The 26,826-nt window shown below is 42.3% G+C and overlaps 1 protein-coding gene across 1 annotated transcript; it reads left to right on the forward strand.

Moving 5' to 3' along the window:
* The first annotated feature begins 2,185 nt into the window (after positions 1 to 2,185).
* On the forward strand, positions 2,186 to 25,363 carry UBE2V2 (ubiquitin conjugating enzyme E2 V2). The gene is made up of 4 exons (XM_015097745.4): positions 2,186 to 2,228; positions 15,130 to 15,278; positions 19,540 to 19,665; positions 20,852 to 25,363. Exons 1-4 carry the CDS (start codon positions 2,213 to 2,215, stop codon positions 20,996 to 20,998), a joined length of 438 nt encoding a protein of 145 aa, XP_014953231.1. The 5' UTR covers positions 2,186 to 2,212; the 3' UTR covers positions 20,999 to 25,363.
* Positions 25,364 to 26,826: the final 1,463 nt, after the last annotated feature.

The raw sequence follows: 26,826 nt of genomic DNA on the forward strand, positions 1-26,826 counted from the left end.
AAAAAAATGATTTATTTGGCTGTGTCAGATCTTAGTTGTGGAGAAGGAAATGGCAACCCACTCCAGTGTTCTTGCCTGGAGAATCCCAGGGACAGAAGAGCCTGGTGGGCTGCGGTCTATGAGGTCGCACAGAGTCGGACAGGACAATGTGACTTAGCAGCAGCAGCAGGTCTTAACTGTGGCCCAGGGGCTCTAGAACACGTGGGTTCAGTACTTGCAGCACACAGGCTTAGCTGCCCCTCGACATTTAAGATCTTAGTTCCCTGACCAGAGATTGAACTGCATCTCCTGAATTAGAAGGTGGATTCTTAACCACTGAACCACCAGGAAACTCCCATAATCTCATTCTTTCTAAAGGGTAATATCCCATTGCACACATATTCTGCATTTTTATCCATTCATCTGTTGATGGACACTTAGGTTGCTTCCATATCTTGGCTACTATAAAGAGTGTATTAGTTTCCTATTGCTGCATAACATATTATCCCAAAATGTCCTTGCTCGAAACACTTAACCATTTGTTATCTCAATTTTTAAGGGTCAGGAAAGGGGTGACCAGATGGGCTCCTCTGTCTCAAGGTCTCTAGCAGAGTAGCCATTAAGATGTTGGGGCAGGCTAAAGACCTGACTGGGGAGGATCTGCTTTAAAGCTCATGCCCTGTTTGTTGACAAGATTCAGCTCCTCAGGCTGTTGAACTGAGCTCCTCACATCGTCAAGTTTATTGACCAGAGACTGATCTCAATTCCTTGCCATGTGGGCTTCTCTATAAAGCAGCTGTCATAACTGAGAGCTGGCTTCCCTCAAAGAGAGGACTGGAGCAAGGGACAGCAATGCATGCAATCTAATTTTTTTGGCCCAGACCAGGGCCGTGGGATCTTAGTTCTCTTAGTTCCCACCAAGGTTCCAACCCAGGGCCCCTGGCAGTGAAAGAGCTGAGTACTAACCACTGGACTGCGGGGAATTCCCGGCGATCTAGTCTTCTAAAACAAAATTTCGGAAGTGATTACCTCCGACACCCCACCTCCCCACGCTTGTTGTTTTATTCAATGGAAGCTGGTCAGTAAACTCAGCGCACACACAAAGAGTTTAAAGAACAAGACAGGAAAACCAAGAGTGGAGCCACGATAGTTTTCCACCAGAGTGAAAAGTAAAGTAACGGAGCGCCCAGCAGTGTCACTTCACATTAGGGGGGTAGCTGGGACCAATTCGGAAGAAGCAGCAGCTGACACTTTACGTTCAGAACTAAGACTACGGCCTGTCTTTTCCCAGGCCTCGGTTGTGCTATCGTGAAGTCACTCAGTCGTGTCCGACTCTTTGCGGCCCCATGGACTGTAGCCTACCAGGCTCTTCCCTCCATGGGTTTCTCCAGGCAAAAGTACTGGAGTGGGTTGCCATTTCCTTCGTGCTAAGGCATGGGTAAATGAGTGCGCAGGATGGAAAGAGGTCCACCCCGCAGGGACCACCGCCCTGCGCAGAGCAAGTCCCACTCGGGCGAGCTCGGGCCTCGGGGAGAGATCGGCGCGCCCCAGAGGAGTCGTCCTGGCTGTCACCGCCTGGAACCGCCCCGTGCCAGCGGCCGCCCAAGCCCCGTGGGCACCTCAGCTCTCCGGACGGAGTCATGCTCCCTAATCACTCAGAAACGGAAAGAACTTTCTAGAGTCACAGAGACTTAATCATGTTTTTCCAGCATGCCTATCTCAAAAGAAAATATGAATACGGCGGCTTAATTGTAAGGTCTCTTTAAACATTCTGTCACTCCTGCAGAACCGTCAACGCCCCAGTCAGGGCCTCATTTCCACAAACACTTGGTGTACCTCAACACAGACGCCACCCTCTCCCAGACAGAGGACAGCCCTCTGGGCGGCGCTCGCGCACGGCGCTCGCGCACCTGATTCGACGCACGCCTGTGATATGTTGGCGCCGGGGGGAGCTCCCGGAGCATCAGCCCCTCACAGAGCATTCTCGCCTCACGCTCTTGCTCTTTCATGTTGACTGACTCAAGTCTGTTCCACGATCTTATCCTTCAACCTTTCCCTCAGAGTTAGCGGCTCCGTCTCAGGAAGTCGGAAGCCGCAGGGCGGGTCCGCGGAGACGCACCGGAAACAGAGAAGAGGGAGCCTGGAGCCGGAAGCCGCGGGGCGGGTGGTGGCGCTCCCGGAAGTGGCGCGGACGTCGCGTGCGTCTGAGCGGTGCGTCGGGCTGCAGGAGAAGATGGCGGTCTCCACAGGTCGGTTCCTTACCCGGCTGCCTGCTTTTCCACCCCGACCCGCGCGGCGTCTCGTCTTGCATCTGGCGACCGATCTGGCTGTGTGAGAGAAGCCACAGTACGGCCCCTCGATGGCCAGACTTCCTGCGTAGCGCAGGCGGAGCAGGGAGGGTCCTGGCGACCGTCGGGGCGGCGGTCGTGCCCCGCGTCGGCTGCGCGCCGGGGGGCTGGGCTGGGCCGGGCTCGCTGGGGGTCCGGCAGGCGGTGCAGGATCCGGCTGGCGGAGTCCCGCGGGTGATGCGGGAGCGAGGAGAGGAGTCTGGGGCGGCCCGCTGTCCACCTCGGCGCGCGATGGCTCGTGTGGGGGTCGTGGATGGAGCGAGTCGGATCCTCCGGTTCGCCCTAACGTGGGCGGAGGGCCCATTCTTACCTGACTGAATGCGTGTGGTCTGTCTCCCTTGAGTGGATAACTGCGGTGCCAAGTAAAAGCAACGAGCGAGGTGAACGCTCATTGAAAAAACGACTTCTTAGATTAGCTTTTCAACTCTTCTCTCCTATTGAATACAATTTTGGGTTCCTGTAAGCACAGATTTTGAAATTAGATGTTAACACTGAGGTTTTAGAAATTTGACTGTTTAAAAATGTTGAAAGCTGTATTAACCTAAAACCTTAGTACGTGTGGTCTTTCGTTTTTCTGATCGTTATTGAAACCTGACTAGAGAACAGTGTGGTTTTGTATTTCTTGCCATCATTGCACGAATTTTCGTTAAGTGGAATACTTCATTGTATGTTGCGATTGGTACTTTCGAGGTAGTACCTTTCTAGCTACCTTTTAATGAAAAATTGCGTCTTTTGTGTCTCTGTTCCTTGCAGGTGTCAGGATAAGCTGTTTAACGATTTTAGCATTGCGGAACTATTTCACGCTTAGGGTCAGACCTAAGAGGTAAAGCATAGGTGATTTAAAAAGTGACGTTTTAGTGTTGAGACTGCTGTTGTCCTTGCTGTTTGAAATCGAGTGTGCTCATGCATGGGGCCATGTCTTTTTTAAGACTTGTGCATCCTATCTTTAGGTTCTTGAAAAATTAGTAATAAAATGGTATATTTTAACTTGATAGTTTTCATTTTGTAGATTTCATTTTTTAAACACAGTTTTTTCCCCTGTACCATTTTACATATGAAAGAGTTTGGAAATATTTTGAAAAAAACCAATAATTAGGTTATATTAATGGCAGATACTTCTTGATAACAACATTTAAGTCATTTTTGGAAGTTGATATGAGTTATAAAGAAGTTGCAGAGAGGTTATTAGCGTATTTTGTTGTACATCTGAAGCTTGAGTTTTATAGTTTATATTTCAGCATTCTAGTTCTTACATTTACACTGATTTTATGTTTATGAGTTTTGAAATCTTAGCATAATTTAGAAGAATAACTGTTAGACTGTTAATGGATGTTTTCTTAGACCCTGAAACTTGTTTTGACATTGTTGCTGAAAATTGCCTTGGTCAATATCACATTTATTCCTCTTCTGTGTTTTGTAAGCTTGACAGTATTATCCAGCATGGAGAGAGAGGAGTGCAGAAGCAGTTTTAGGTTATGTTTTGTAAATAACTATTTTTAAATTACGTTTTCGCTTAGTTATACCTTGGTATTGCTTGCTTCTTGGTAGCAAGGGAGGGAAACAGTACCTGTTTGTGAAATAAATATGATAAAGCTTGAAATTTAAAATAGATGAGCTAGATGGATGTGCTGTACATGTTTTTTATTTAAGCCAAATTAATGTAAAAATAACTGTTTGACTGGCCAGAAAGAAAAAAACACCCAACAGATTTTTTTTTATATCTTATTTAAAGCATTTTATTTTAACATGTATTATTTAAGTCATATGCTTTTACACTTGCTGTTACTAAGAAGAAAAATTGGGAAGAATTTTAATTAGACTTGGGACTTCTAGGGGGGTGCTAGTGGTAGAGATTCTGCCTGTCAGTGCAGGAGACATAAGAGACTTAGGTTCGATCCCTGGGTCTGGAAGAATCCCTAGAGGAGGGCATGGCAACCCATTCTAGTATTCTTGCCTGGAGAATCCCATGGACAGAGGAGCCTGGCAGGCTACAATTCATAGGATCACACAGAGTCAGACATGACTGAAGCGACTTGGTACTAATTAGACTGAGCCCTTTAAACTGGAAAATACTTTGCCATACCACTTGGTTCTCTAGTTTTGCAGTTGAGAAGACTGAGGCCTAAGGAAGTATAAGCTTTTACACAGTTGGTTAGCAATAGAGTCCAGATCAGAATTCAGGTGTCTTACTCAGTCTGGAATTGTGAATTTGGAATAGTCCTGAAATGAAGAATCTTACTTCCTTTGAGACTTGAGAGTGGCTTTCATACTTCTCTTCTCTCTGCAGGTTCCTGTCTCACACTGTCTAGTGCTTCTCATGGACAGAAGTAGGGCCGTGGTGGAGACTCCACTGGCTAGGTTTCCCTTTCCCAAGAGACAGTCACCTCTGGGAATCAAGATAATTTCATAGGGCATGACTCTACAGAATAGAAATTTGTTAGTATATTTAGTATGTGTGATTCAAAAATTTAATCGCAAGGAGGCAGCTCTACTACAGGCTTTGTTGTCTGTGAATTGAGTAAGCCATGTGGTGAACCACCACCTGCAGACTGAGAGATGTGGCGTGTGGCCGCTGGTCGGGATTGCTCAGCAGTTACTCACATAGTGACTTGTGGACAGAGAGTAGCAGCCGTGTATACTCTGTGCGTTTACTCACAGTGTGTGTGCCCTGGAGACTGGAGTCCAAACCCTCTTGTTGGGGGATTGGCATTTAAATCCTGGTAACTAAAAGTCACCCATATGGAAACCATGAAAAGCAGAGATTGCCCATATGTGGAGACATCCATTTAGCAAGTATTTGGGGAGCTTTTTGACACAAAGCTTCAAAATTGATAGAATAAATGGAATGAAACCCAGTTTCATTTAAAAGTTTTAAAAGTTTTCATTTAAAAGTTTGTTTTAAAAGTAATTGACTGTTAGAAAAGAGCCAGTATATTTATAAGATGTTTCAGATACTGTGAGATGGCACTGCAAGACTGGATTTGGGAGTGTGTTCTTGTTTACAAGGGCTCCGCTGATTTGTGTTAAAGTGGATGTTATTTTCAGTTTAAGTTGTAACTCAGCAAAATTTCAGACCACAGAAGGGGAGAAATTCTTAGGGCTTTTTATAGGTGCTTACATACACTGGAATAATAGTTCTCGTGGAAAGTACATTATGAATCATCTAGGCTCTAGCTAAGTTCATTTTATAGATGAACAGTGAATATATAGATATAAAGTGAGTTTCCCAAGATTATTTAGCTCGATGTTGATTCCAAACTAGTTTCTTGATTTCAGCTTTTTTGGTGCCGCTTCTGTATCACACTGTATTCTGTAAGCTTTCAGTTGCTGCATATAAATGAAATCATACAGCATCTGTCTTTTTCTGTGTGGCTTATTTCACTTCAGTCAGTTCAGTTGCTCAGTCATGTCTGACTCTTTGCGACCCCATGGACTGCAGCACACCAGGCTTCCCTGTCCATCACCAGCTCCTGGAGCTTGCTCAAACTCCTGTCCATCAAGTTGGTGATGCCACCCAACCATCTCATCTTCTGTTGTTCCCTTCTCCTCCTGCCTTCAATCTTCCCCAGGATCAGGGTCTTTTCCACTGAGTCAGTTCTTTGCATCAGGTGGCCAAAGATTGGAGCTTCAGCTTCAGCATCAGTCCTTCCAATGAATATTCAGGACTGATTTCCTATAGGATTGACTGATTTGATCTCCTTGCAGTCCAAGGGACTCTCAAGAGTCTTCTCCAACACCACAGTTCAGAAGCATCAGTTCTTCGGCACTCAGCTTTCTTTATAGTCCACCTCTCACATCCATACATGACCACTGGAAAAACCATAGCTTTGACCAGGCGGACCTTTGTTGGCAACGTAATGTCTCTGCTTTTTAATATGCTGTCTGAGTTGGTCATAGCTTTTCTCCCAAGGAGCAAGCGTCTTTTAATTTCATGGCTGCGGTCACCATCTGCAGTGTTTTCCACTGTTTCCCCATCTATTTGCCATGAAGTGATGAGACCACACGCCATGATCTTCATTTTCTGAATGTTGAACTTTAAGCCAGCTTTTCACTGTCCTCTTTCACTTTCATCAAGAGGCTCTTTAGTTCTTCTTTGCTTTTTGCCATAAGGGTGGTATTATCTGCATATCTGAGGTTATTGATATTTCTCCCGCAGTCTTGAGTCCAGCTTGTGCTTCACCCAGTGCAGGATTTTGCATTATGTACTCTGCATTTAAGTTAAATAAGCAGGGTGACAACATACAGCCTTAACATACTTCTTTCCCAATTTGGAACCAGTGTGTTTTTCCATGTCCGGTTCTAATTATACTGTTGAAGCCTCACTTGGAGAAGCTTATTTCACGTAGCATGATACTATGTAGGTCCATCCATGTTGCAATGGCAAGATTTCATTCTTTTTTATGGCTGAGTAGTGTTGTGGTGTTGGAGAAGGCAATGGCAGCCCACTCCAGTACTCTTGCCTAGAAGATCCCATGGATGGAGGAGCCTGGTAGGCTGCAGTCCATGGGGTTGCGAAGAGTTGGGCACAACTGAAGCAGCTTAGCAGCAGCAGCAGTGTTGTGGTGTATGTGCATGCCTGCCACATTTTATTCAGTCATTCATGTGTTGATGGGAACTTAGGTTGCTTCCACATCTTGGCTATTGTACATGATGCTGCAATAAACATAAAGATGTATGTATCTTTTTAAAATAGTGTTTTTGTTCTCGTCCATTAAATACCCAGGAGTAGTATTGTTAAATTGTATGGTAGTTGTATTTTTAATTTTTTGAGGAAGCTGTATACTGTTTTGCATGGTGGCTGCACCAATTTACATTCCCATGAGCAGTACACAAGGGTTCCCTTTTCTCCACATTCTTGCTGACTTGTTATTTGTTGTCTTTGTGATGACAGGCATTCTGATGGGTGTGAGGTGGTGTCTCATTGTGGTTTTCATTTGCATTTCCCAGATGACTAGTGACGTTGAGCATCATCTTTTCATGTGCTTGTTGGCCATCTATGTGTCTTTGGGAAAATGTCCTATTCAAATCCTCTGCCCACTTTTTAAAATCCAATTTTCTTGTTTGTTTTTAATGTTGAATTGTATGAGTTCTTTGTATATTTGGGGTGTTAACTGCTTGTCAGATTTCAGTGTTTGCAAATGTCTTCTTCCATTCCATAAACTTCCTTTTTCTTTTGTTGATAATTTTGTTTGCTCTGCAGAAGCTTTTAGTTGATGTAGTCTCATTTTGTTTATTTTTGCTTTTTTTCCCCCTTGCCTGAGTAGACAGATCCAGAAAATTATTGCTAAAACTGATGTCAGAGAGCGTGCCCCCTGTATCTTCTAGGAGTTTTAAGGCATCAGGTCTTAGGTTTAAGTCTTTGATCAGTTTTGAGTGTGTTTCTGTAGATGGTATGAGGGAGTAGTCTAGTATGATTCGTGGCCATATTGCTGTCCAGTTCTCCAGCACCATTTGTTGAAGTCAGTGTCTTTGCTTCTTTGTATATTCTTGTCTCCCTTGTAGATTAATTGCTCATGCAAGTGTGGGCTTATTTCTGGCTTATCCATGTTTAAAAAATTGTGTTAACTGTCTTTTTATTGTTGAGTAGTAAAAGTTCTTTCTATACTCTGGATACAAGTTCCATAGCTATGTGTTTGTATTTTCTTTTACCTTCTTGATGGTGTCCTTTGAAACCCCAGCGTTGTAAATTTTGATAAAGTCCAATTTATTTTTTTCTACTTTATTAAGATGGGAAGTCTGGCATTTGATATGTGCTTCATTGTTTGACTCTGTTTTAAAAACATAATGTTGATATATGTGAGTTCTCAGTGATGGTCTGGTTGTGATTACTGTACATGATTACCATCTGACAGAGGGCAGGAGTCTAAACCCTGCCTTGCCAGGTGTGAGGTTTAAGGTTACATTAAAGAGAAATATAGCCAGGTAACAGGCATGCTCCAAGCAGTTTATTCTTTGTTAGTATATAATCATGCAAAGATTTTTTTCTGCCTAGTGACTGGAATGCTGTTGAAAAGGACCAACAGCGCAGAGCTTGGTTTACTGTTTGTTTCTCGTGGTAGTGTCACCTGCTCCCTCAATTATCAGTTATGGTTGACTAACCAGTATTGATACAAGTGGTTGTTTCCTGAGAGGATATACGTAAGTTATTGAGAAGTTTTTAATTTTCTGAAGTGTTTACCTACCGGCAACGACTTGGCAGGATCGCTCCTTTGTTTCTAGCTGCAGCTCCCAGGAGTCCCAGGCGAGCAGTTGTGCTCCTGGAAGTGGTCTCTGTCAGGGGAGAGTGTGCCGGCCCTCGATCCCCTTAGAAGTCCCTGCTAGCGAGGGACCAAAGGCGCCCTGACCACCCTCCACCCCCGTTTCTTCTGAGGGAGGCATTCCTCCTTAGCCCTGAAGTAAACGGTGCTGTCAGCTCTCTTGGAGAACGTTGAGTCACTCTGTTCTCACTGGCTTGTCTGTCGCACGGAGATACCAATAGTGTGTTCGAGCAAATCTTTTGGGACAGCTTACTGCATTTGAATGCGTCTGCTTCCGTGCTCGTCCTCGCTTGCCATCTCTGCCAAGATGCTAGGCAAAGGAGTCTGTGTCCTCCACCAGCAGCACTTACAGGACAGGCCCTTAAGTGTAGACAGAGAGGTGGACAGTAAGCATCTGCCGGAAACGCATCCCAGGTTTATTGAGCGCCTCTGGTAGTCTCGGCATTACTTACGGTCCAGTTTCTATGTAAGTGATTTAATGATGAGAAAACAAATGACTCAAGGAAAATCTAGCTTTCCTCCTTAGTGTATTATAATGTTCTACTCGTAAATTTTGTTTTGAGCTTACTTTTCTGAAATGAACAGTACTAAGGATATTTTGTGTTCGGGTACATTCATTAAATAAACACACGAAGCTGCTTGTTTTCTTCCTTCCCTGAGTTAGTATATCGCACATGGGATGTAAGAAGAGGTCCAGAATTTGGGGAGTGGCTGGGGGCAGAGTGGTTTTGGCTGTAACCTGTACCAGTAGCGTCATTCACCGTCTGCTGTATGTTGCGCAGCCTCCACACCTTGGTTCCAGGTACTTCACAAACCCTGTGATGCAGAGGTCTGTCTTCCTAGTGATTGAAGGTAAATTCAGATGCTTCACAGGTACACCATTGAGTTGAAATTTTTTCAGATTTATTATTTACTGCTGCTGCTAAGTCACTTCAGTCATGTCCGACTCTGTGCGACCCCGTAGACGGCAGCCCACCAGGCTCCGCCATCCCTGGGACTTTCCAGGCAAGAGTACTGTAGTGGGTTGCCATTTCCTTCTCCAATGCATGAAAGTGAAAAGTGAAAGTGAAGTCACTTAGTCCTGTCTGACTCCTAGCAACCCCATGGACTGCAGCCCACCAGGCTCCTCCATCCATGGGACTTTCCAGGCAAGAGTACTGGAGTGGGGTGCCATTAGTTCATCAATTCTAAGACAAATTTTAATATCTTAAATGGATATATGGCTTCAGACAGAGATTTATTCTTACGATTTGGGGGTTGACTGACTGGGCCTGGTTGTCTCCCTTCGCCTGACGACGGGCTTGGCCTTTTGCCCAGGACCTTGTTTCTCATCCATGTGGTCAGTCTAGGCGTCTTGTTTGGACTTACTTGCATCCCAGTAGTGTCTGGGAGTCAGAACTTAAATGGTGGTTGGCTTCAGAGAGACCAAACAGAAGGTATCAGGGCTCTAACAAGGCTGGCCCCAGAACCACACCAGTGTCGCATTCTGCCAGAACAAGTGGCAAGGCCAGCTCAGAGTCAGGGGGCTGGGAGGGGCCCAGCCTACAGCCTGAGAAGCACTGCTCGCAGCTGACTCTGTGCTGGAGGCTGCCTGCCTCCTTGTGCTTTGCTCTTGGGGGCGAATTTCACTCAGTGGGATTTTAAGTCAATGCACATGAATATTTAAAAATTCTTGTGATGGTTTGTCAGTTTACCTCTTCAGCAAAGTGTATTCAGTTTTCAGTGATGTGTTGAGGTGGATAAATAGTTTTTCCACTGTTTTGTCAGCATTGTGTTTACCATGGTGTTAATTTTATTTTTTGATCGGAGTTTAATAATAATATTTTTTATCTGCATATTTTTGTTAATTATCATTTGTGTTTCACACCTGTGAAATATATTATCCACTTACTAGTGGAACTGGTTATTGACATAGGGTTTTAGTTGTTTAAAAATCAACTTAAAATTTTTCCCTTATAGCTCAGTTGGTAAGGAATCCGCCTGCAATGCAGGAGACCCCAGTTCACTTCCTGGGTCGGGACGATCCACTGGAGAAGGGATAGGCTACCCACTCCAGTAATCTTAGGCTTCCCTTATGGCTCAGCTGGTAAAAATATCTGTCTGCAATGCAAGAGGCCTGGGTTTGTTTGATCCTGGGTTGGGAAGATCCCCTGTAGAATGGAAAGGCTACCCACTCCAGTATTCTTGCCTAGAGAATTACATGAACTGTATAGTCCATGGGGTTGCAAGGAGTCAGACACAACTGAGCAACTTTCACTCTTTAAAATTTTTACACCTTATATTTATTATTTTTCCCCCTTTGCATTTGTGTTTTTTCAACTTCTTCGAGTCATGTCTCTTGTTTTGAAACTCCTTCAAATGAAATTCAAGGGTCCTAAACCTGGGAGGAGCTTTGGGAATACTGTGGTTCTGCAGGGATTCTGAACCCGAGGATAGAGGTGGGGGGCAGAGACCAGGGACAGGAGTTCTCCTTTCTGCCCAGTCCAGTGGACTCCTTCCAGAAGGAGGCTTGCACACGTCGATCATTGAGCTGGGGTGGAGTGGGCAAAGGTTGGACGTCATCACCTGTGAGTTTTAGCTCCGTAGTTGATGTCAAAGTACGCAGCTGTCTGCTTTTGTGGCAGAGCAGATCCACTGCCTTATGGAGCGTGCCCGCCGCCGCGGTCGTCTTGCTGCTCCTCCCCTTGTTTTTCTTGTCCTGCTGCCCTGGTGTGCTGTGCACTCCATGAAGGCAGGGCCGTCAGTGTCAGATCCCGTTGGCCTAGCACAGTTCCTAGCTCGTACTCGATGTTTAGTTTTGGTTGTCAGATGACAAAATCACAGAACTACAATAAAATGTACCACATTTTCCTTAGTGGAGGCGTGTGGTGTTTTTTCCCTGATTACTCTTTCATCACAGCTGATACTGTATCCCACCTCCCCGTCCTTCAAGTCTGGGCTTCAGTCCCTCCCTGGGTCCTTGTCACCACAGGTTAAGTCTGAATTTGCAAGCACACCTGTCCCTCCTGACAGTTTCTGGCTCTTTGCTCATTTATCCTCAACTGCTGTCCCCAAACATTGCCTGCAGTTCCCTCTCTCCTTTTTTGGATACTGTTTCTCCTTTTCTGTTGAGACAAAAGATTTAAAACACAAGAAAATGCATGAATATACATGTTACCCCCCCACACCCCCACCCCCAGCTCTCCCAAATGGTAATAAATTTTTCTTGCTTCAGATTGTTTTGTTTTTTGGAGAAACAAGACGTTACCTGCACCCTTCCAAGTACTAGGCGACTTCTTTGCCCAGAGGTGATCAGTGTTCTGATTTTGGAGTCTGTTCCACAAGTATTTTTATACTCTTGCTAGATGTGTATGTATTCAGAACAGTATAAAGATCTATTGATACATAGCTTTTTTATTTCTCTTTGTGATTTTGGTAAAGTGTATGTAATAGACAGTGTACTGTCTTAACTTCCTCTGTACAGTTCAGCAATATTACATATTCACTTTGTTGTACAGCCGTAAACCTGAAACCGTGCACTCATTAAACAATGTGTTTTAAAATTTCAGCATTAATTGATACTTGTAGCTCTGATTCTTTCATTTTAATTGCAGTAGCATTGTGTCATGGGTTATGCTATGTTATGTCTGGGTTGTTTCTAAATTTTCACGGTTAGAAATCATAGTACGTGAGTGTTCCTGCCTTTCTCTAGCCCAGTGCCAGCATTTCTGTAAATGTTACCAGTTTCCTCCTGAAGTAGTTGTGCCAGTGTATTCCAGCTTCAGCAGTGGAAGAGCCTTCATCTCCATATCTTTGTCAAACCAGGCGTTGCCAGAGATAACATTTGTCAGTCTGGCGGATGGTCTTTAGGGTTTAGTTCTTGTTTTCCCAGGCAGTGAGAGTTCTGGCTAAGAGGTTGACCTTTGGAACTCATATCATGTATATGGGCTGTTTTGTTATTCCCTTTAATGAAGATCTTAGACTAAGGGCTTAAAATATTTAAAACTATTAAATAAGAATAGTACCATCACCAGGCACGCATAGACACACACAGGATAAAGGCAAGTGGAAGTAACAGGAAAGGGCTGAGAGCCAGCCAGCGATCAGAGGGCAGCTTATGCACCCGCTGCAGCATTCACAGCCCCACAGCCCCACCTTGTGGTGTGTTCTCTTTACAGACATTGGTGCGTGAAATGAAGCCAGAGTACTCCAGGCCTCAGTTTGAAAATAGAGCTTACTGATATTTGTTTGAGTCTTATACTTAAAAAAAAAAAAACAAAACAGAACAACCTTAGCTGCTGTAACCCTTTAAATGTTAACATTGCTGGTAATCTTAGAACTATTTTCCCAAAATGCTGCTTTGAGAAATGGTGAGAAGTTTAGCAGTCACTCAGTTTATTGCTTTTATGGCACTTACATAAAAAGAAACATCTTTACATTTTTTACTTTGTAGTTTTGGATGCTTATAAAGCTCTCCTGACTGAATTGTTTTTGAAAAGGAGGAAAGGAAATTACACATAAATTGAGAATTTTTCTTGGGGAATGATTTCATAGATGGTGAGGGTGATCAGGCTCCTTTCATATTCCTTTAAAGAGCAGCTCAGGCACAGTGTGAGTGCATAGAAACTCTCGGCTCAGGGACCCCTTCTAGGTCATTCTTCAGGACTGCAGAGAGCTTGAATTCTCACAAAACGTAGGTCAAGGTGAATGGAAGCTTTGTGTAATTTTTGTTAACATGAACGCTAAAATGATGAGAGTCATCGTTTATCCTGTTTGAGATTGATCACCTTACAGTGGCTCTGTGGAGTAGAGACCGTGGCAGTTCCCCTTGTATAGGTGAGGACACTGCAGGGGCCCTGCCCGAGCGGCAGCAGCACTGGGTGCGGCTGCGGCCGTCGGAGGCCTGGTCTGTGCCCACGGTGCTGCCTGGAGAGCCTAATGCTTGAGAGTGACGTCGGTCTGGAAAGTGGGCTTTAATACTGGGGCTGACATGACTTAGTACAACAGCAACGGCTGCCACTTAAAACCGTGTGACCTTGAGTAGGTCACTTAACTCCTTCAAACTCCTACTTTCGACAACTGTAAAATGGGTGCTTTTAGGATCCAATGGGATAGTTTATTTAGTGTAGAGGGTACGCTAAGCAAATGGTTATTAATAGTTATTATAGTTGTAATAATGCTTACTCTTGTTTTGTGGTTTTTGTCATATCCATGTTTCTGTGGCCCAAAATTTTAAAGTGCTTTTTCTGAAGCACAGTACATAAAATGGCTACTATTTCTAAGTTACAATATTTATTGGCTTTTCATTATTTGTCCGGAAGGACTACTATGAATTAGTAACTGAAAGAGATGTTTTAGTTGCTCTGCGGCATGTGGGATCCTCCTGGACTGGGATTGAACCCGTGTCTGTTGCATTGGCAGGCGGATTCTCTACCACTGAGCTACCAGGGAAACCCTGAAAGAGGTGTTTTAGTTTCAGCAGGAGAGATAAGTTATGCAGAATGACAGTCTCCTTAAAAGAGATGTCACCGTTTTTTCCTGCCTTGCAATTATGTGTGTGCTTGCTTTTTAGAGTGGGAAGGGAAGGAGGGAGGCAGTGCTCCAGAGCCAGCGGAAGGGTCTTGGTTTTTCTCAGAACTTGCGCAGTGGGGCTGGGAAGTGTTTCAGGCTGGGTGCTGTAGAGAGCTCGCAAGACCACAGGGTCTATCCTCCGGAGAGGCCAGGCCAGTGATCCTGAGAGAGGCTGTGATCAAGTCACATGCTGTATCACCAGCCCTGCTGGTTCCAGGGGTTGGAGGTCAGGGTGGTGATGGTGGCAAAACCGGGTTCAGTGAGAATGAGGTGGTGGGGACTGTGAAAGGCTGGAGTTCTGGGCAGAGGGGAAATTTTTTTATTAAGATTTGAGAAATAGATGAGGTCTAAAGGGTTCAGAAGTGGAGATGTGAGAAGGGCTGTAAAAGTGTCGCTGGGTTGGGCCAGGGTGGGACGGACATGTCATAGGAAATTAGCCACCAGGAGACTGGCTCTCCATCGTCGGACCTGCTCACAGGGGAGGCAGGACACTGTGGTTATTAGGCAGCCAGCACACTGGTTGAGGACCCAGGGTGGGGTCAGCATTCTAGAAAGTAGTGCCTCTTGGTGCCTTTTTACAAATGGGATGTAGTTCTCTTTTTTACAGATCACTGGAGAGTATGTGCTAATGCAGTGACACTTTTATGACACTTTCTGGTCATGCCTGTTTACCTGATGCATTGTTCTTGGCAGAAATCTCAATTATGGGAAAACAATCACTTGTAATGATTCCCTTGTGATTGATTTATGTCACTGTAAAACTGGTTAGGTGTTGAGATACATGTTCTGTGCTGCTGTTATGTTTGGAACAATGCTAGCTGTAGCTTTTTCATTTTGAAGACTTATTATTAGATTCAGCATTTCCTGGGGCAGAAGACTTTTTAGAGAATGTTGCCTTTTTAGTAAATAATTTTTAACAATTAATTTGGGAAAAGCTGAATTTGACTGTGTGTAGCCCTTATAATTATGAGCTACTTTGGCTTCCTTTTGTATAGGCGTTAAAGTTCCTCGTAATTTTCGTTTGTTGGAAGAACTTGAAGAAGGACAGAAAGGAGTAGGCGACGGTACGGTCAGCTGGGGCCTGGAAGATGATGAAGACATGACACTCACAAGGTGGACAGGCATGATCATTGGGCCACCACGGGTCAGTGCATACATTACATTTATTTCCTATGAATATTTATTGTAACTTTTGAGTATGCATTTTTTATGTTATTAATATTAAAGTAAATAGTTAAGATAACTTTAACTGAAAGAGTTCCTCACTTTTTACTTATTTTTGTACATTTGTTGATGCTGGATTTTCTGGAGGAGTGGGGGCGAAGACTGGTGTGATCATTGCTGTCAAAGTGTTTGCAATTCAGTAGAGGAGAAGGCATGAATGCAGACGACAGACCAAATGTGGCAGAGTGAGTTCACTGTGGGACTGTAGAATATGTCTCTTCTAGCTGGAATAATTGAGGAAGGCTGGACAGTGGAGGAAGTTGCCTTTGGAATACCTAAAGGACTGGCTGGTAGGATTTCAGAAGGTGATGATGGGGATGGAGAGCATTCCAGATAGAGAGGAGAAAAGGTGAGGCACGGAGCGGAGGGGTATTTGGGAAGAGCGAACAATGTGCTGTATGTAACACGCTGCTAACCGGCCGTGTGTATCAGCAGGGTTCCTAAACTGGTTTGTGTTGAGTGCACGTTGCTGTTGGCCAGTGACAGTTGATTGGCCTTGGAAATGTTCTGGCTTCGATGTCTTCACCTGTGAAATATGTCAGAAAGGCTGATTCTTGCATGTTTCCTAGTGTTGTTGGCCACAGACCTATTGTTTTATTTTTAGGTCTTTCTCAAGTTCATGACTTTTTATTTTTACTCAAAATCTTTTTTAGATTGGGAAAATTTTTTTGTACCTTGCATTCTTCACTCAGAGGCCCCATTTGCGGCATGCCCTGCAGCAAGTCTTTTAAATACGTTTTGTATGACCTTTGTCTTTGTTAGAAAGAACGCAAATTTGAAGTTTCTTTTTAGTCTTTGGTTTTGTGTATTGGTTGCTACCTGTAATGGGACTTTTTCAACTGTTTTGCTGTTGGGTAGAATTTAGATTTTTTTGATTTTTATGAAAGAAGAATGGTCAGGTAGTTAGCATTGATAACTTCCGACAAATGTTTGTTTACCATTTTCTGGTATTCCTTTGTAGAATTCATGTACTCTGCTAAACTAACAAGTTCCCTCTTCCTCCACTGCTCTGATTTTTCCATTAGACATGTAAGGAAGGAAATAAAATGCTGATGGTTAAAAATGTTGTTTTATAACTCAGTATTTGTAATGAAAACCTGGATGTTTTACTACCTGTGAACAGTATCACCATGGTCTGTTTGGTAAAAGTAAGTGCTTATAACTTTTGAGCATTCTTACTTAATGAATAACTTGAAGATTGGACAGTCTGAACTGAGTAGAGTATGTTTTCAGAATTACTTAGATTTTTCCTTTTTTAATTATTTATTTTTGGCTGTGCTGGATCTTCACAGCTGCATCGGCTTTTCTCGTTGTGGAGAGTGGCGGCTCCGTTCTAGCTCTGGTGCTCGGGCTTCTCATTGCAGCGACTTCTCTTGTGGAGCACGGCTCTAGGAGTCAGTGGTTGCAGCACGTAGGCTCAATAGTTGCGGCGCACGAATTTAGTTGCTCTGTGGCATGTGGGATCTTCCCGGATCAGGGCTCAAACCCACGTCTTCTGCATTGGCAAGCAGATTCTTTACCACTGAGCCACCAGAAAGTCCTGAAATTACTTAGATTTGATTTTTCTCACATTTGTTCCTCTGAGAGAACTTGAAGAGTATTGGAGTTTGTGTGAAGTAAGACCCTCAGCCCCATAATCTAGTTTGCAGATACTGCTCTCCCGGTTCGGGTCATCCGCAGGAGCCCCGCACTGGCTGTTCCCTGGTGTCACTGAGCCACAGGAAGCCCCTGTGTCCGGCTGTGCCCACTGGGGGCTTGGCTGTTGTAGGGTAACGTGGGGGTGGGCCAGCTGGCAGGGTTTCAGAGACAGGTGTGCCTCCTGCCGCTTTCTGTGTTGGTCGACTTGGAGCCCCTTCCCCTTCTTGTGCAGGAGGGCGCAGCCTGAGTGGACTCTGTCTTCCAGTCAGGCTTCAGCCCCCCTCGCTGAGCTGGGGGGCTGGGTGAGGGGTTGTGGTCTCAGCATTCATTCAGCTGCCTTTTAATTAAACTTGCAGGAGCTGGCATCTCATCTTGGTTGTTTTTTCTTTGCCGGGTACCAGATTTAGAACAGTTTTGTCCCAGCTTTAGGGTAATGTGAAAATTGCTGCCTTAACATTCTGTTGCTTGGTTAGTTGTTTCTTGTTTTTTTATGTTATTAAGATCCCTGGTTGCTTTATATTATTCTATTATTTATTTGGATTTAAATAAATCCAGTTTTGTTTTTCCACATTTGTTAAATTTTTAGCATTAGAGATTTAGTAACTTTTCCAGGTTTACTTTTATGTAAGTGCAGTACCGTATCACTTTAGAAATTTTGAGAATTAAATTAATAATTAGGCAATAGGAGAGTATCTGACTCTAGTATATAGTTCGTAAATAGTAGTTCCTTTTACTTATTACTCTCTTCTCTACTCTTTTGTTAGGTAACAGAAAGGATTGGCTGTTAATTTAAAATCCAGTGATGATGAAATTAATCCAGGGTATCAAAAGTTAGGATGTTTAGTTTTAAGCATTGTAGGTTAGTTTAGAGTTTGTTTTTTTAACTTAAAAACTTTTATAATTTGCATGTAGTTAAATGCATAGGTCTTACTGTGACTTTCAAAAGGTATATCTTGTTACCTGCACCTGTGTCGAGATACAGACCATTTCTGTCACCCTAGAGAGTGCCTTGCCCTTCCTCGACCCCAGACCTGACCCAGTTACTACTTCTATGCCCTAGAGTATTTTGCCCATCATAGAACATGCAAGTGGAATCATGTAGTGTGTGTACTGAGAGGCCTGCTCCTTTTGACTGGTGCCCCTCAGGCTCACCTGCGTTGTTTCATTCATGCGCTGCATAGTGGTTTGTTTCTTTTTATTATGGTGGGGATATGCGGCAGTGTGCTTGTCCTCTGATCATGGTTCTCTCTGGTTATTGCAAATAAAGCTGCTGTGATTACAGGTCATCTTGTGAACGTAGGTTTGTTTCCATTTCTCTTGGATCAAAAATGCCTAGGGTTGGAATTGCTGCATAGTAGGGGAGTTACACGGAGAAGGCAAGGGCACCCCACTCCAGTACTCTTGCTTGGAAAATCCCATGGATGGAGGAGCCTGGTAGGCTGCAGTCCATGGAGTCGCTAAGAGTCGGACACGACTGAGCGGCTTCACTTTCATGCATTGGAGAAGGAAATGGCAACCCACTCCAGTGTTCCAGGAACGGCAGAGCCTGGTGGGCTGCTGTCTATGGGGTTGCACAGAGTCGGACACGACTGAAGTGACTTAGCAGCAGTAGCAGCAGGGGAGTTAGGGAAGGGGAGTTGAATGTGTGTAGTGAAATGCATGGGAAAAAAATCCCATATTTTTTCCGTAATAGTTATACCGTTCCCTACTCCTAGCAAAGTATGAGAATTCTGATTGTTTCCATGTACTTTGAGTATTTTTAAGAGTATGAGATTTTTCAGGGGCTTTTTTTGTTTTCTTTTTCTTGTAGTTGATTTACAGTGTTGTCTTAGTTTCAGGTGTACAGCAGAGTGATTCAGTTTTATCTACCTATATGTCTATTTTTATTTCAGATTGTTTTCCCTTAAAGATTATCACAAAATACTGAGTATAGTTCCCTGTGCTGTACAGTGGGGCCCTTGTTGGTTACCTCATTATTGTTCTTTTACTGCAAGTACTAGAGAGGATGGTATGCATGTGAGTGGAGAGCGACAGACAGGTGTCTCCTTGGCCTTTTTAGTTCTTTTTAAGCCTCTCCGGGTCCTGGGCGTACTGTTAATATATGCTTGCTGTTAAACTTAGATGAGTTTTATATAGCTGCTTACTTTTTTAAAATACTGAAACATTTATTAATATATGAACAAGATTGTTGTATACATTTTAAACCATGGTTATTAACACCCGAGATCCACCTCCACTGGGGAGATCTCTTACTATGAGAGAGAAAGCCATGGATCTGTTGAGGTGACTGAGATCCATAGATGGTCAGCTTCTTTTTTTCCAGATTTATACAAGAATCATCAGGTATTAAATTTTTCACTTTCATTTATGTTTTATTTTCTTGTTTTAATTGCACACTAACTGTATTTTTGCTAACCATATAGATAAAATAAATTTGTTGAAAAGTAAATTCTTGATCACACACATGGCAATATTAAGTACATTTATCTTGTGCTTTTCCAGTTTATTAGCGCTTGAATATTGTTATTATTTCTGCCTTCCAGACAAATTATGAGAACAGAATATATAGCTTGAAAGTAGAATGTGGACCTAAATACCCAGAAGCTCCTCCATCAGTTAGATTTGTAACCAAAATTAATATGAATGGAATAAATAATTCCAGTGGAATGGTAAGTTAAAGTTGTTATTTTATTTTTACGTAACCTGTAAGTTTATAGTTAGGAGAACATTAAAACAACAGAAAAGCGAGTGGAAGCTGTTTATTGGGTTGATAATCCTAGTTAGTTGAGTATTTTTATTATGAAAGGTGTTGGATTTTGTCAGAAGCTGTTGTGTGTCTGTGGAGATAGTGGTGGGTTTTTCTGTTAATATGGTGTGTCACACTGATCTTTGTATGTTGAGCCAACCTTGCACTTCCTGGGTAAATTCTACTTGGTTATAGTGCATAATCAAAATGTCTGTATGTTGATCAGGGTCAGCCATAGGTGAGAGTTTATAGCTTTCTGAGGCTTTGAAGCCTGTGTGCAGCACTGCACGTGTGTGTGTCTCCTGGACCCTCAGGTGTGTGTGGGACTTTGTAGCCTCACTGGACATCTCCTCTCCCAGCGTTTCCTGTGGCGTCTTTGGTCCCCTTCCTGCTTGCCCTCTTGCTGCTGCTTCAGGCAGTAGAACTATTAAAATAGTTTTTTCTTTAATTAAAAAAAAATTGTATTTTTTATTGAAGTATAGTTGATTTACAATATTATATTTGTTTCAGATGTGCAGTATAGTGATTCAGTAGTTTATAAACTATACTCCATTTAAAATTACTGCAAAATTATGGCTATCTTTCCCTGTGCTGTACAACACATCTGTGGTACCTGTGTATTTTCTACATAGTAGTCTGTGTCTCTGCTGTTACACATTGGACACTGGTTATTTTTGACAGGTACCAGGGTAGAGAGGGGGTGGTCGGGGAATAGATGGTCCTCAGTGGGCAAGTTTCCAGGGAGCTGCCAAATAGGCCAGGCGACAGCATGTACCTGTGGCTAAGGCTTTGAAGAGGCTGTAGCCCCAGCCTGTCCGTCTCCCCCAGTGGAAGACGAGTCCAACACAGTGCAAAGAGCATGCTGGAGTGGGATCTGAAAGCAGAAGTCAGGGTTACCACTATTTGCTGATCCCTGGTGTGAGTAACTGCCCAGGCCTTGGATTGTGGCCCTAAGTATTGTGTGGATCTGTGGTTTTATAATGTTTGCTTTTGTGAAAATAGTGCCTGACTGTGGATTTTTAAAGCCCTTCTTATTAAAGTACATCTAGTAAATTGGTGCCCAAGTACTTTAAACTTCGTAGTTAACTGTAATTTTCCCCTCCTTTCAGGTGGATGCACGAAGCATACCAGTGTTAGCAAAATGGCAAAATTCATATAGCATTAAAGTTGTACTTCAAGAGCTAAGACGTCTAATGATGTCCAAAGAAAATATGAAGCTTCCACAGCCACCAGAAGGACAAACATACAACAATTAATTTTAGTGGATCTCAAACTTGTCTTAAATCAGCAACCTTCTACTCATGTTAATGTCTTGATTAAATATCACAATGCAAAATACCCACACATTAAAGTAAGATAATTCCAGCTGGTAAACATGACCTGGACATTTGTAAGAATATATTTAATATATGTACACCCATTATGTTTTCAGGTAACAGGAAGAAAATTCAGCAGTCTTTTCTTGTTAAGGCACCACCACTTAAGCACGCACCTGGAGTCCTCACTGGAGCTCAGGTTTGCAGGTGAGAGCACAGCAAGAAGTGTCGGCTGGCTGTGCAGGCAGGTGTGTTTCTGACGAGAAAGCCGAGAAGGAAACTCGAGTGGCGTGCTCCATCATCTTGCTTAGAGAAAGAGCTTCAGTTGAAATTGTCTAAAGTAGCAGGTACAATGAATATTGTCACAAAATGTGTTCATTTTTGAAGCGGTATGGGTGCTGACTACTAGTAGTATCAAAAATATGTTCAGGATTGTTTTGATACCTGTATTTATAATAAAAAATGTTGTGGGGGAGGTGGATGAATTTCTGTTACAAGCTGTTCCTGTGTGTTCCATGTAACAGATGTGGTAAATATTTGTTTACAGTCTTTGTTGGACAGACCATGCATTTACGTTTAAATGAAATCAAAAAGGAATTAGGTGTATGGATATGTGATTTGGAGATTAAAGTTAGTCTTAAATTGTAAATAAAATGTGGAATGTGTCTTCAGAAACGGTGCCATTTCTGTTATATTGATGTGTGTGTACAGTAACTTGCTGAGATTGCAAAAATTGGAATTCTTGTAGCTGTTCATCTATACACACCTCTCATTATTTATCCCGTATGGTATACTTCTTGCAAATCGGAATTTGCAGAGTATTTCAGAGTACAGATTTCCTAATAGGCTTTAATTTCTTGTTAGGAGTAATCCCAGGTATTATGTTTTCAACTTGATTTCAGTAGAAATATTATTAAAAGAGATGTCCGAGTTCTAGCAGTGTTTTATAAAATTTAGATTACAGATTATCCAAATATACATTTTAGTTTTCTTCATAGTATCTGCCCCCAGTGCTCTTAGTACTGACTGGGATTAATTTTGTCCACTTACCTTAACTCTGGCAGCTGTGTATTTCTGAATTGAAAGTTCACCTGTGCTCTGCTTTGACCACAGTGACTTGAGGCTTTGGGTCACTGTTTCTCATCTCATAGAGCTTGGGTGTACTACTTTGTTGAAAATCCTTCCTTAAGAGTTGTGCTTTCTGAAGAAAATAGACAGGTGGTCGTGTAATAAGAACTTATTTCTCAAACAACCACTGACGTGTTTTTATCAAGTGCATTCAGAGTTACCTTTGAGCTACCTTTTCTTGGCCAGAATACATTAAAGTTAGCAGCACTATATCTAAAGTTACTAATTTCAGTCTGACTTTAAATAGCGAAGATGTTTAAAGTGACACATAGAGAATGTATACGTACATACTAGTGCCTGGGTACTTTGTTAGAACGGGTTTGAAATGGACTGTTACCTTGGCATACATTCTTTAAAAATTTTAACTGGTTGAGATTAAGTGGAATCCCACTGACATCCTGTGTGAGAATGGTGGTTCCTGATGGTCTGGATTTGTGTGTAGTGGCCCCTTTCGTAGGGAGAGTGTGTCCTATCCTACATGGGCGCCAGTAACCACCTGAATGCTGTTTGTTGTTTCCACATTAGTGGGCTGATCACTTGGGCACCTTGACCTCTTGTCTTTCATTTCCCCACATCCAGTGTTGTAAAGGCCTCCCCTTCTCTTCCCTCCCAAGGTGTGCATTGCCTTTGAAAGGCTAGCAGGTAAGACCCTCGGGGTTGATCATATATTAATAAAAATTGCAAAAGTAAAGTGTTTGTCTTGTTAGGTCAGTGTTATTCTTGAATGGTTTTAGTTACTAATTTTCAGAATCCCTTATTTTAAAAATATTTTTTCTAGTACTTTAAAGGCATTTGTTGTTGCAGGTTTATGTGTGACTTTTCAAAATTTTGGAACATAAACTTTTGTTACAGGTAGTCAGTGGTGTTTGATCTTTTGGGTATAAAATAGAAAAAATTATTTTAAATAATCTCTTTAAAGGAATTTATCACTTCAACTTTGAGTAAGTGTGTGGAGAATTGGTTTGACTTGCATATAGTTTATAGTCTGGATTACTTAATACCGATTCATTGACTTAAATACTTTCCACTAAGTATAGATTATTATTGATAAATACACATGAAATTCAGTTGTTTTGAAAATTTAGAGGACACAGTTGGAAAATATCAATGTATTTTCCATTCTAGATGTGGCGTGTGGTGACGTGGGCATGACGGAGCAGGCGGGCTCTGGAAGGAGCCTTGTGAATTGTTGGCTTTGGTCAAAGTTGTGTTCTTTCTGATGGGCACACAGCCATGCTCTCATATCAGAAGTATGTGTGATACCATCTGGTGCCATGAGTTACAGGATTAGTGAGTTACTTAATGGATTTTTCCCCCCCAGATTTCCTTTTATATTTTTTAGATGCATATGTGTAGCATTATAGTATAATTAATTGCTGGGAAGGATCTAAAAGGTACTGATTTCACTTTTCTACCAGAAAACTATGAAGTACCAATATGATTTTCCAGTAACAACTTGGTTGGCTTTTGGTTATATTCACAAAAAGAGTCCGGTTCCTGAGATTTTGGGAAGTGTATATATTTTGTATATAAAAATAGAAACATTATGAAAAGCAGTGGATACAGTATGTTACAGGATTGATAGGAGCATTAGCAGTTAACTCCTTCCCAGTACTGTGTTTATTGAAAAGCAGGAAGTGTATGGAAATAGAATGTCTTTTATGCTAAATTAATATGCCTCTGAAGTTATTAAACTGTAGATGGAAATGTTATTATGGGTCATACTGAAAATGTTGGTTATTTTATAAGTATAGTAGAGTATGGAAAAGAAAAGGTACACCACGAATATCTTCTGAAGAGAAAAGTATTGAAGGTGTTTGATGACAGAAAATAAATGACAAGTCAAAACCATCATCCTGTGAAGTAAGGGAGTTTGAGGAACTCATGGAGTGAGTATGTCATTAAAAAAAAAAAAATCACTGGATCTGAAGAGATTGCCCATGGAGTTTATGTCTTTAATAGGACAGTCTCACTAAAGATTCCCTAAAGGTCTGCTCCATCTCATTTTCACATGCAGTCTGAAGATCCGTACAAGATTTTATCTTCAAGTTCATTTATGAAGTTGGCGATTAGAGTCAGATGGATTTCACTTCTTAGAGTCCAGGAATTGTCCTCCCTCCAGTGGTAACTGACCAGGTAGTGTGTCAGGACTGGGCACTGACCCCTCCGCTCCGGATGTAGATTTCCTGTGAATTCCTTCATCTTGTCTTTGTTCTGTAAGAACAGCTGCTGACGTCTGAGGTTTTGGCAGCTAAAATATTATAAAGTGAAGTTAATATTCCACCTTCAAATGAGGGCTAATTATTGAGGAGCCAGCAGAAGTCAGAAACCTGTGGGCAGTAAAGAAGCTGACTGTTGAATACACTGAGAGTGAAGCTTTGCATTGTTTGTTCACTGCACTTGAGTAATTACATATTGTTCAAAAGTTATGGGGAAACACTGCTAACTACTGAGTGGATCGTTTTCCTGTATCTAATATAATAGTTTTTGTTTTTTTTTTTTTAACAGGCACTTAACAGTAGATAACTTTACCAAGTAATCTGAAGATTAACCATGTAATGTAAAGTGAGGTTTTGACATGACACCTGCATTAAAATGTAAAGTTGGTTATAGTACTTACGGTCATGTTTTTGGGTCCAAAGACTCAACTGTTTTGCAGTCAACACACCTGGTCATTGTGAACGCTGTATTACACAGGGCGGAGTCTTACAGCCTGTGTGGTTTGTCCTTAACGTGAGAGAAGAGTAGATTTTCTACACAGTTGATAATTGACAAAGAGAAATGTATGGTCTGACTGCTTCTTAAGCCAGGTTGTCCAGATAAGTAGTGATTGACAGACGTTCAGATTATATCCACTAACATAGATTATCTTTTTATTGCTATAGTTTAAAAAAATCATCTGAATACCCAAGTGAAAAAATTGAGTTCACAAGAAAAGTGCAGTATCTTAATTGCCTGGGTTTCTTTACCTTGAGTAACATGTGGACTTCCTTAAGGAAAAAAATAATTCTTTTGGACTCAATATTGTCTTGAATTATTTTTGTTAAAATATTGTTTAATGCATAAAACTGTGTTAATGCAAATGTATATACTTCTTAGTCCTATAAAATTATAAAGCCCAATAAAATTATAAAAGTTACACAGTAATTAAAATGTAAAAGACTTTAATACTGAAAATGTTTTATTGAATTAATCTCTACTTGAAATGTAAATATTGTTGTCTCTCCTTGGCTTTCTGTTGTTGCCATGTCTATACTATGTGCTGCTGGACCTTAGTTTTTTTTTTTTTTCTCTTTATCTTTTTTCTCTTGCCATACTGGTACAAAGAAAACTTTTTTGTGTTGTCTGACCTTCATTTGGTATACGCACACTTCTGCATTAAGTCCCCCTCTGTGCTGTTCTTTACCAGAGAACTAGAACTCCTGAGTTTTTGGCTTCCACTCTGAGACCATAGTTGTTTTAAACCCTGGGTTCTCAAGAATGACCGTGACACTCACTGCTGTGTTCATGGCCCTCTGTAGACACAAAGATAATCTGTGATTGGTGATGGTCGATAAATTGATCTATTAGTAACGTCGTTTTAAATCTGGGTGATATGGTTTAATCCCTTGTGTGTTACAGCTAAGTGCTGCAATTCCTCATGCTTAGTGCTGCGAGGTGCTGACTGCATTTATTAGTTTAGAAAGTGAACTGCAGGTGAATGGCCCCTCCGTGAGTCTGTCATCCATGGCTCTCTGGTGAGTCCCCCTCACCTGTGGTCTCTGTCTCCCTCTTCATCAGCCCATTCCTGTGCTCCGTCACGTCAGTGGATCCGTTCTCTCAGCTGCTCTTCCCATCATCCTAGATGTGCTCTCCGCACATCAGCTCTCACCGCAGACTTAAAGAAGACTCGTGATGGGGCTTCCTTGGTGGCCCCGATGGTAAAGAATCCGCCTGCCATGCAGGAGACCAGGGTTTGATCCCTGGGTTGGGAAGATCCCTGGAGAAGGAAATGGCAACCCACTCCAATATTTTTGCCTTGGGAGATCCCATGGACGGAGGAGCCTGGCAGGCTGTCCATGGGGTCACAGAGAGTCGGACACGACTGAGCGACCAACACTGTGAGTGGTAGCTCACACCATCTGCTGTGCGTGGCTCCTTCTTGCCTATGCCCTTTGTTTACCCCATCCCCACATTACCTGGGTCCTCTCACACCTTCACTACTGCCTTGATCTGCAGGTGGTCTCCCTTGTCACTCCTGTTTGACACACAACATGGGAGGGCATGTATGCATCTTACACTGTGAGGGTACACACCTCACTGGCCCACCAGAAACGCAGACCCTACCCTGAGCTGAATCCTTGTGTGTGATGTTCTTGCTTTATTTGCTTCTGAGAGTTACGTCTAAGTTGCCCATCATAGTAATAAAATTTTAATAATATTTATAAATGTATTCTAATAATTTAATATTCTTTGAATTAAAAAATCTCCAAAGTATATTTTTTGAAACTATAAATCAAAAAGTAAGTGTTTTCTTATTTGAGATATTGAAGATTATTAGAAATACATTTTTGAAAGCAACGTTCTTGGCTTCAAAGAAATGTTGGAATTATTTATTTAGATTAAAAATTATTGACATATCTGCCAGAAACTAGGTTACT

Source organism: Ovis aries, chromosome 9, assembly GCF_016772045.2.
Source record: "Ovis aries strain OAR_USU_Benz2616 breed Rambouillet chromosome 9, ARS-UI_Ramb_v3.0, whole genome shotgun sequence".
Lineage (NCBI taxonomy): Eukaryota > Metazoa > Chordata > Mammalia > Artiodactyla > Bovidae > Ovis > Ovis aries.